The 11,756-nt window shown below is 40.6% G+C and overlaps 1 protein-coding gene across 1 annotated transcript; it reads right to left on the reverse strand.

Moving 5' to 3' along the window:
• Positions 1-443: 443 nt before the first annotated feature.
• On the reverse strand, positions 444-11,491 carry psmd9 (proteasome 26S subunit, non-ATPase 9). Its single transcript, XM_028824895.2, has 6 exons — positions 11,300-11,491; positions 10,594-10,696; positions 8,937-9,109; positions 3,782-3,883; positions 3,101-3,189; positions 444-772 (listed from the first exon to the last, which is right to left on the reverse strand). Exons 1-6 carry the CDS (start codon positions 11,417-11,419, stop codon positions 745-747), a joined length of 615 nt encoding a protein of 204 aa, XP_028680728.1. The 5' UTR covers positions 11,420-11,491; the 3' UTR covers positions 444-744.
• Between the last annotated feature and the right edge of the window lie 265 nt (positions 11,492-11,756).

Here is an 11,756-nt window from a genome sequence, read left to right on the forward strand (position 1 = left end):
AGGAATTCAACATTTTTCAATTTGGATTTTGCTTAGGATGACTTGGACAAAGGGGAAAAAAAAAAAATCAGTTGATTCATCAATGCTATACATTTTAAGTTGTTACTTTGAAATTGTTTTATCATAATAAAAAGGTGGCTACAGCTGACATACTCACTTTCAGTTCTCTTTTTGTCGATTTTTCTTCCCCCTTCTTTTTGTTTTTGACATTTTGGTAATTTTCTAGAATATGCTTAAGCCTACCATCCTACAAATGGATTAAGTGGGTTTAAAAAACACATGCTTTATCAAACTTCTCTTCAAAATATAGGAAAGGGACTTTCTATAAGCAGAATTTTTATTATTTGAAGGATTTTCAAATACATATTATAAAAAGCTGTTATATACAAATTACAACTTATAATTCAAAAAGAATTCTTTTTCCCTTGGTAAGCAGGAAAACATGCAGCATTCACTCCTTAAATCATCTACTGCTGAAAAAAACATTTTAAATAAGTGTCTGGGTTGCTTTATACTGCCTTGAAAAAACAGTATCAATAAAATGCACCAAATACTATCAAATGATACAGATACCGGTATTTTAAAGACTATTAAGTTTCCCAGTTTCAGAACCACACTTGGCCCAGCAAATACTACAGCTCTTAAAGCAACACTCCCCTGGCTTGGATACGTTCTTCTTGAAACGCTCGGTGCTGCTGGTCTTTCTTCATACAGATCTCTGTGCACACGGGTCTTCTTTTAATTTTATTTCTGAATGGGAACAATGTTACAGCTATGGGGTAGAAAGGACACAAAATTAGCTTTTGAATAACAGGTTTCCCATAACAGACTACAAGTCACATTGTCATATGAGGCAAGGCTTAGTAAAACAACATGATACTGAGTAAATAATTACTTTAACAAAAAAACTGAACAATAGAATGTATAATTAAGTACAGCATGAGACATAGTGTCAACCTGAAGAAAAACAATAGCAATTAAACTATTAAGGATCAACAAAAATAGCCTGGACACACTAGAAGCTGTTGTTGAAAAAAGGAAGAATGCAAAATTAGATGCCATCATGAATTTAAAAAAAAATGCCCTCCAGGTGCTTTCTCCTGAATTACTTTTAGGCAGACCCTCACTCCACTACAGTGTGCCACAAAGCGCCTCTGGGGGCCTTTTCTATCCACAACGATCAGGAAATTCAATGCTTCCACTAGATATACTTTTTAAGTTCATTTATTTATTTACTTGTTAACTAATTGATTGGCCGTATTATCTATCCTGTGATTCTATATCCTTCTTTATGTTTTTGCTGCTGTATGCATCTGAATTTCCCCATTCGATTAAGGTGTTGTACCATGTTAGCCATTATGGATGTAGTGAGACATCAGGCAAAATGACCCCTTTTATTGGCTAACTAAAAAGATTATGCAGGCTGTCGAGGCAACTCAGGCCCTTCTTCAGGCGAGATATCATACAGAAACTGGAGATCGGGTGTTTATATACGCACACCAGGACAAGTACAGCATTGGAAAACCTGGAAGTGAGGCATTTTAGAAGGGGCCTGAGTTGCCTCGACAGCCTGCATATTATTGTAGTCTTTCTAGTTAGCCAATAAAAGGGGTCATTTTGCTCAACTTCTCACTATACCCATGCAATTAAAAAAGTTTTATCGAATCTAATCATGAATTAGTAAAATGCCACATTAAGAAAGAAAATTCTGAATGGAATACTATTTAAAAAACTAGAGGGCTTCGCTCGCCCACCCCTGGGTTTGGTTTACCAAATATACAATTTAAAGAGATTGTTATTTTCATGGGAATTGTTACATATGCATTATTTTCACTTTTACTTTAAAAGTTTTGTAAAAATAATACTTGTCCTTTATTTCTGGCCTCGGGCGTGGTTACATCTCTTTCTCGCAGGATGTTGAACGCTGCTCACATTGTGAAGGGTGGGGGGGTGCGGGTGAATGTACGCTAAGGAGAAGCGGTTGGATCATCTGCTGCTTGTCGATCATTTAAAAGCCTTTACAGCAACTGTCCTCTTGTCACTTGTTTGGCTAAACACGCGCTAAGGAGAAGCAGTCAGATCATCTGCTGGCTTGCTGCTGCTGGTGAGCTGCGTGTTCTGCTTGTTGCTTGTCGTTGTTTTAAGAGCTGGGAGCACATGATGTCTGTCTGCCAAAAGCACTCCAATGACTGCTAGGTTAGATGTCCGTGAACTTGTTTTAAATGTGGTCTCACTGCCTTCTCTCGCGGGATGTGAAAATGTCTTCCAAGAAGATCACGTCACGTCTTGTCTCCCTCCCAAGATTTTTTTTTATAATAGAGAGATTACAAAGGATTTTTGTAAAAAATAAATGTCTTACGTTACTGCACATTTTTATAATGTAGTCCAGGCAAAAGGAAAAAAGGAAGGCCTAAGAGGAGGTTGATGGATGTGGTGAGAGAGGACATGCAGGTGGTGGGTGTAACAGAGCAAGATGCAGAGGACAGGAAGATATGGAAGAAGGTGATCCGCTGAAGCAACCCTAACGAGAGCAGCCGAAAGAAGATGATGTCACACAAGGGCGCTTGAGGATCACCTTCTGGGCTCAGACCAAACAGGTAATACCACTCCGGGACACAAGGGTGGTGCTGTTGCCAACGGTTTTGTCTCCTCCTCCCAAAATTCTGAGAAAACGCCTGGTGGGGGCACTATTTTTTTTTTTTTTCCTGGTTCCTGCCTAATAAAAGTCGACTGACCTCAGAAGAAGGCGTCACTTTATTACCGACCCACTCGTACACTGAGCTGTATTGTAAAGGTTGCCACAAGAGGCGTCAAGAGGAAACCAGAGATGGCATTTTTTTGTTAACATTTATACAGTGCCATCACACACTTATTTATTTAAGCCCTAAGATTAAATGGGGCTGCCAGTTGGCTCCCCAACTATTTATTCTCTGCAATGTTGTGAAGTTAACTCAAAACAACTATTAGTATAATTATTGTGCTGTCTAGTTTTCCGATTCTATTATCTGCTGAATTACTCCTCAATCAATGTACCAGTACCTAAGAATGAAACACCCCTTACCAGTATGGCACAATAAATAAATAAATAAATAAAACCTACCCAAGAAGGCCCCTTCCAGCCCATCGCTGAGGGGTGAGACCCATGTGCACTCTATTTCCATCACGAATCACTGTTAAACTGAGGGGTTTCTAAAAAAAAAAAACGGTGAGAAATAAACAGAATCCAAATGACTACATTTTTTTCTTACTCAGCAACAAAGGTTACAAATGTAATACTTTAAAATAAATAAATAAATCAATAAAATCATCCATCCATTTGATAAGTTGCTTTTCCTGCCCTGGGCCACAGACAGCCAGGTGTCTATTTTGGCACCAAGTGAGAACCAGCCTTGCATGGGCCACGGGCTGCAGTGCACAGGCAAACACCTAAACCCACACCGGGCCAATTTACAGTCACCAGATAACCAGTATGTACGAGATGTGTCAGTAAGTCACACATATTTCAAGAGAACATGCCTGGTCCATACTGGCAGAGTCCACGACTAAACAGGTGTGTCACTATGCCACCCAAAAGTGATAATCAAAAACATTACTTTTGTGCCAGCAGTTGTTTTTTTTTTTTTTTTGTCCCCAGTTTGCAAAGCTCTGACTTGTAAAGCTCAGTCATTCAGTCTCGCCAATCACAGACCCTTCTGTTAGTTACAACTCCACAAACAACAGCACACTAAACAAAAAAACAAAAAATGAAGAGTATTGTTTAAACTCCGTTTTCTGTACCTACCCCTTCACTATGCTGCACAACTGAAGCAATAATTTGGAGATTCTTGAAATTCTGGGAGTTTACAGAGCCAAATTCCACAATCTCATCGCCAACACGCAATCCCTGATATATGAAAAGAAAAAGGTATATACATTGGAATGTAAATGAAAGATTTTCAGCATATCCAGTATTTTTTCTTTCACTTGAATTTGTAAATGTTATAAAAGAAACCACTGAGTGACCATTAATGTACTCTCTCATCTACTCTGTGAGTTCCCAATAGAAGACAAAACAACACATTTTCTGGAAAAGAACTGTATGCAGTTTTAAGGGGAGCAAAGAAAACAAGAAATGCTGGGACTTAACTATGCATTTAAAATGAAAATAACAGTTGCTCATAGATAACAGAGCACATGTGCAAATACAGTGGGGCAAAAAAGTATTTAGTAAGCCACCAATTGTGCAAGTTCTCCCATTGTGTGTGTGTATATACAGTGGTGTGAAAAACTATTTGCCCCCTTCCTGATTTCTTATTCTTTTGCATGTTTGTCACACAAAATGTTTCCGATCATCAAACACATTTAACCATTAGTCAAATATAACACAAGTAAACACAAATTGCATGTAAATGGTGGTTTTTATTATTTAGGGAGAAAAAAAATCCAAACCTACATGGCCCTGTGTGAAAAAGTAATTGCCCCCTGAACCTAATAACTGGTTGGGCCACCCTTAGCAGCAATAACTGCAATCAAGCGTTTGCGATAACTTGCAATGAGTCTTTTACAGCGCTCTGGAGGAATTTTGGCCCACTCATCTTTGCAAAATTGTTGTAATTCAGCTTTATTTGAGGGTTTTCTAGCATGAACCGCCTTTTTAAGGTCATGCCATAGCATCTCAATTGGATTCAGGTCAGGACTTTGACTAGGCCACTCCAAAGTCTTCATTTTGTTTTTCTTCAGCCATTCAGAGGTGGATTTGCTGGTGTGTTTTGGGTCATTGTCCTGTTGCAGCACCCAAGATCGCTTCAGCTTGAGTTGACGAACAGATGGCCAGACATTCTCCTTCAGGATTTTTTGGTAGACAGTAGAATTCATGGTTCCATCTATCACAGCAAGCCTTCCAGGTCCTGAAGCAGCAAAACAACCCCAGACCATCACACTACCACCACCATATTTTACTGTTGGTATGATGTTCTTTTTCTGAAATGCTGTGTTCCTTTTACGCCAGATGTAACGGGACATTTGCCTTCCAAAAAGTTGAACTTTTGTCTCATCAGTCCACAAGGTATTTTCCCAAAAGTCTTGGCAATCATTGAGATGTTTCTTAGCATAATTGAGATGAGCCCTAATGTTCTTTTTGCTTAACAGTGGTTTGCGTCTTGGACATCTGCCATGCAGGCCGTTTTTGCCCAGTCTCTTTCTTATGGTGGAGTCGTGAACACTGACCTTAATTGAGGCAAGTGAGGCCTGCAGTTCTTTAGACGTTGTCCTGGGGTCTTTTGTGACCTCTCGGATGAGTCGTCTCTGCGCTCTTGGGGTAATTTTGGTCGGCCGGCCACTCCTGAGAAGGTTCACCACTGTTCCATGTTTTTGCCATTTGTGGATAATGGCTCTCACTGTGGTTCGCTGGAGTCCCAAAGCTTTAGAAATGGCTTTATAACCTTTACCAGACTGATAGATCTCAATTACTTCTGTTCTCATTTGTTCCTGAATTTCTTTGGATCTTGGCATGATGTCTAGCTTTTGAGGTGCTTTTGGTCTACTTCTCTGTGTCAGGCAGCTCCTATTTAAGTGATTTCTTGATTGAAACAGGTGTGGCAGTAATCAGGCCTGGGGGTGGCTACGGAAATTGAACTCAGGTGTGATACACCACAGTTAGGTTATTTTTTAACAAGGGGGCAATTACTTTTTCACACAGGGCCATGTAGGTTTGGATTTTTTTTCTCCCTAAATAATAAACACCATCATTTAAAAACTGCATTTTGTGTTTACTTGTGTTATATTTGACTAATGGTTAAATGTGTTTGATGATCAGAAACATTTTGTGTGACAAACATGCAAAAGAATAAGAAATCAGGAAGGGGGCAAATAGTTTTTCACACCACTGTATATATATATATATAAATAAGTGGGGCAAAAAAGTATTTAGTCAGCCACCAATTGTGCAAGTTCTCCCACTTAAAAAGATGAGAGAGGCCTGTAATTTTCATGGTATACCTCAACTATGAGAGACAAAATGAGAAAAAAAAAATCCAGAACATCACATTGTCTGATTTTTAAAGAATTTATTTGCAAATTATGGTGGAAAACAAGTATTTGGTCACCTACAAACAAGCAAGATTTCTGGCTCTCCCAGACCTGTAACTTCTTCTGTAAGAGTCTCCTCTGTCCTCCACTCGTTACCTGTATTAATGGCACCTGTTTGAACTCGTTATCAATATAAAAGACACCTGTCCACAACCTCAAACAGTCACACTCCAAACTCCACTATGGCCAAGACCAAAGAGCTGTCAAAGGACACCAGAAACAAAATTGTAGACCTGCACCAGGCTGGGAAGACTGAATCTGCAATAAGTAAGCAGCTTGGTGTGAAGAAATCAACTGTGGGAGCAATTATTAGAAAATGGAAGACATACAAGACCACTGATAATCTCCCTCGATCTGGGGCTCCACGCAAGATCTCACCCCGTGGGGTCAAAATGATCACAAGAACGCAGTGGTAGTGCTGCTGCGTTGCAGTAAGGAGACTCTGGAAAATTGTGGGTTCGCTTCCCGGTTCCTCCCTGTGTGGATAGCGTTTTGAGTACTGAGAAAAGCGCTATATAAATGTAATGAATTATTATGAATTATTATTATTAACGGTGAACAAAAATCCCAGAACCACACGGGGGGCACCTAGTGAATGACCTGCACAGAGCTGGGACCAAAGTAACAAAGGCTACCATCAGTAACACACTAAGCTGCCAGGGACTCAAATCCTGCAGTGCCAGACGTGTTCCCCTGCTTAAGTCAGTACATGTGCAGGCCCGTCTGAAGTTTGCTAGAGAGCATTTGGATGATCCAGAAGAGGATTGGGAGAATGTCATATGGTCAGATGAAACCAAAATAGAACTTTTTGGAAAAAACTCTACTCGTCGTGTTTGGAGGAGAAAGAATGCGGAGTTGCATCCAAAGAACACCATACCTACTGTAAAGCATGGGGGTGGAAACATCATGCTTTGGGGCTGTAAAGGGACCAGGACAACTGATCTGTGTAAAGGAAAGAATGAATGGGGCCATGTATCGTCAGATTTTGAGTGAAAACCTCCTTCCATCAGCAAGGGTATTGAAGATGAAACGTGGCTGGGTCTTTCAGCATGACAATGACCCCAAACACACCGCCTGGGTAACGAAGGAGTGGCTTCGTAAGAAGCATTTCAAGGTCCTGGAGTGGCCTAGCCAGTCTCCAGATCTCAACCCCATAGAAAATCTTTGGGGGGAGTTGAAAGTCCGTGTTGCCCAGCGACAGCCCCAAAACATCACTGCTCTAGAGGAGATCTGCATGGAGGAATGGGCCAAAATACCAGCAACAGTGTGTGAAAACCTTGTGAAGACTTGCAGAAAACATTTGACCTCTGTCATTGCCAACAAAGGGTATATAACAAAGTATTGTTATTGACCAAATACTTTTTTTCCACCATAATTTGCAAATAAATTCTTCAAAAATCAGACAATGTGATGTTCTGGATTTTTTTTCTCATTTTGTCTCTCATAGTTGAGGTATACCTGTGATGAAAATTACAGGCCTCTCTCATCTTTTTAAGTGGGAGAACTTGCACAATTGGTGGCTGAGTAAATACTTTTTTGCCCCACTGTAAATAATACACAAAACGGTTACAGAAAAAAAAGTTTCATATACAGGAAACCAGAAAGAAAGAAGCATTTCTCAAAATGTTCTGTTATTTAGGGACTATTCCATACTTGTTTCATTCAGTTCAGGGTGAAGGGGACAAGGAGCCTATTTCTGCTACAGAACGTGCAAAGTAGGAAGCAACCATGGAGGAAATGTTAAGTTAAAAAACAAAAATGCACGCTTGGGGTAATTTTGGGACTTAACCGATCCACTTTAAAAGTTGGAAGATTTTAATTTTTGTTTGTTTGATCATCCAGGAGACAAATATCACATTTTGTTTACTACGTTGTGTAACAGTGGAGTTATTAGTAGAGAACACAAAACCTGTTTTTGGTAAAAATTTTGCAATATCATGTAGTAAAACATATAGCCCTATGAGCGCATAAAAAAGATGAAAAACAATCAAACCAAAAAACCCGTCTCAAGGTAAAGTTGAAGGAGTAAAAAATCATCAGTAATTGGGGGTCGACAACGTGTTTTAAAGCTGACAACTTCCAAAATTTGCCAATTGTTTATAAATGACAGTTTTTGAAACTTCAGAAATGTGTATATTTGAGGTGTCTCAATAAAAAAAATTGCTTTCTGGACAAATTTCCTTGAAGAATAATTGTAATGTCTGGTCCACTTGGAGTCATTTTGTTCTTGGAAACAGGCAATGACACAGGCAGACAGCACCAGCAGGTGCTTATCCAACATACGACTCCCTACTTCACGTAATTTTCAAAAATAATCTAACCACGTAAATCCTAGAATATCTGAAGTCATGGCATCTTCTAACCCGCATAATCCAGCCAAGGGGCGTGGGGGTGATGGAGCCTATCTCTGCCAGCATAGGGTGCAAGGTAGGAACAAAGCCTAGACATGGTTGCCAGTCCATAGCAAAGTGAACACACACCAACATCCACACACCAATTCACTGAACCTTCATGTTTTCAGTCAATGGAAGGAATGCCATGCAGACTCCACGCGGGGAGGAGTTTGTGCCACCGCCACCGTGTCGCCCAATATCTCTCACGTAAAAATATCATCCAAGGAGTAACTGGTTATAACCTGATTCATACCTGGCCAGTGTGAATGTAATCTCTTGAGCCAAGTTCCCATATGAAAGTTTTAAAGCACCCACAACTCGACTGAAGAGATGCTCTCTAGTCCTGCTTACTTTTAACAATTTAACCTTTATGCTGTTTTTTTTTTTTTTGTTTGTTCTTTCTTACGGATTTCTTCTTCCATTGAAGAAAAGAAATTAAACAGTATTTATAAAAAGAAAAATGACTTCTGCTCTTACCGATAAGCTAGCAGGGGAGCCCGGCGTGACATCATCCACTTTTGCAAAGCTCTGGCATGGAGGCTGATCTTGAACCCTCGGTCCGGCCTCACCGGTCTCCCGTTTCTGTGCATGCAGCTGATGCAAGGCCTCTTCGATTTGTTGCATGATCTGCTTGTGGTCATTCTGCAGACCTATATAAAAGTAAGTACACATTAAGGCATAATTTTATCACTGTTCAAGAGATTTCAGGGAATCTTAAACTCAAGAATGCAATGAACAGTTTCATTTAAAACTTTATATTTTACAGGCCCTTGTTTGTAATCCCACATGACACTGTTACCAAGTTGGATCTTGTCTCTTTATTTCCCCGGACACAGACAGACAGCTCCATGTCTACAAAAGCACATGTTTATTTACAGTACAGTCCACAGCACACGGTGCCCCTACACCAATCACCCTTTTTCCTTTTATTCAGCCCCGGATGTGCTCCAGGTGCCTGATGACTGACTTCCGGCAGAACTCTCCAGTGTGACAGAAGTGCTGCCCTTGCACCCGGAAGCGCTCCGGGCATAAACCATCCCTGGTTTGTCAGCATTTCCTGGCGTCCCGGAAGTACTGTCCCCCAGGGATCAAGGACTGGCCGGGTACCCAGGGAAAAGAAGTGCCGCTCTCCCGGCTCCTCCTTCCTCTAGGCATCCTGGCGGGGCAGGGTTCCTGGCTGTCTATCACAGTACTCATATCCTCCATGACAGAGAGAGACTCTGGGAACAGAGGGGCTGTTATAGGAGGTGGTACCCCGCTTAAAATTAAACATCTAAGAGAACCTAGGAAGAGAGACAGAAGGTGGTGGGATGAGAGGAGACAAGCAAAGTTCCCTTAAAACGTTCAGGACACTTCAATGAAAGTGAAATGACAAGGAAGTGGCGGCTCAGGGTTCATAGCTGGGGAACTTGTTTAAGGTTACCTGGGGATAAAACCAGAAAGGTTGATCAAGAGGCTAATGCTTCTCTTTCTGGTCTTTAGTATGTAGAACACATGACGTCTAACTGGAAGGAGTGGGAGTGTGCTTCCTCTATAAAGAAATGGGCAAGTCACAGGCTGTCTGGGAGAAATATAGTCCTTTAGGGGTCTAAAAGAGTCAGGAGCATAGGGACAATAGGAACTGCAAGGAGGAGCTGATCTCGTATTGATGCACCATCAAGTCATGGGGTCTTTACACAGTCAGGAAGAAAGTTGGCAAGTACGCTGGCAGGTCAGATGAAGAATAACAAATGTTGATGGGCAGAGAGAGAAATGGAAACAAGAGACTGAGTTCAATGTGGTACTCAAGGGGTGTGTGGACCCAAGGAAACACAGATTCAGTTTTTCTTTTTTAACCCCCACTTATCTTTTTGTATTTTCTGTTTTACTGCCAACATATATACACAAAACATTTTCTATAAATTTACATTATTCCAGATTGGCAAAGACGTCAGTAGGGTGACCTTTATAAGATCATTCATTGATGTCATGCTACACATTAACTTACTGTCACACCAATAAACCAATTTAATTTAAACTGAGAAATCAAATCAAAAATTTAAAAACAAGCCTGCCCTGCTCACTAAATGCATCATTTGCAGGGGATTTTGAGTGGAGTTGGAAAATGGATTGAAACAAAATCAGCAGTACTCACACACAATATTATGCCGTGCATTGCGTACTTGGTACAGATCGATATCTCCTCTAGGGTATCCCTCCAAATCAACCAGAGGGCCGTTCATCCCCACATCTTTTTGCTATAAAAAAAAGCATAAAAACAAATTAGCAGACCATGCGCACTTCCAAAACAAGGGGATAAAAGATCCAGGTAGTGGTAACGTGCTATACCTGTTGCAAACCGCAATTCTGCCTACAACCACTAAACTGAGATTTGCAGATTAATTGCATATAATCACATTTTAAAAGCTTGAAAACACAAAATATAAATAAAAAATAAATAAAGCTAGACTTCTTTTATGTTAATGTTGCTGCAACTTGGGTTTTATCTGGCATGTAGGCTAACAGTCGTCGCACTCTTCACCTATCCATAATTAACACAACATTCAGAGTGACATCTTCGCTCATCTAAAGTAATCGGGCATAAACCAAAAGAGGCAGTAATACCATCGCGTGAACAGTATAATGAAGTGTTACTGTGAGTAATGTGAAATTAACCCATTTTATATAACACTCTATATTCAAACCTCAAAGCGAACACAACACCTTAAGCGGTTTTAGCGCGCAGTGATGAGACAGCGCGTTTTCTCACACAGATATTCATGGTGTTGCCCGAACATTACAAAAATTAAACAACAGGAGCAGTTCCAACAGAAAGGCTAGCCTCATAACAGACCACTCACATCTTCCAGGACGCTGAAGTACGCTCGAATTTGTTCCTCTATTAAATCTTTCTGTTTCACAAGCTTTTGAACTTCTTCCACTGTTATCGTGGATCTACCCTGTCGATTTTCTTCAGTCATCCTTCCGCACTGGCACTGTCGAAGTCGCAGCAAACACGAACTACAGCTACGGCTCGCGAGAAGGTCCAAACCAGTCGCCTCGTCACGTGGTCTAGGCGGGAAAGTGGGCGTGTCTCGAGACGAGCTACAGCTGTCGACGCCGAGCGGCGCGCTTCAGCCGCTTGTGTCCGGCGGATCGCCCGTTACATTGGAAATGAAAGAAGAGAAGTACTGCAGATAAACCAGCTACGATGGGGAGTAGACTTGTTTAAAAAAAAAAAAGAATTACTTTCTCACTTTAATCAGAAACTATGAAACAAATAATCATGAAATTGTTTTAGGTTTACATGTATTGTCA

The sequence above is a fragment of the Erpetoichthys calabaricus genome, chromosome 18, assembly GCF_900747795.2.
Source record: "Erpetoichthys calabaricus chromosome 18, fErpCal1.3, whole genome shotgun sequence".
Taxonomy (NCBI): domain Eukaryota; kingdom Metazoa; phylum Chordata; class Cladistia; order Polypteriformes; family Polypteridae; genus Erpetoichthys; species Erpetoichthys calabaricus.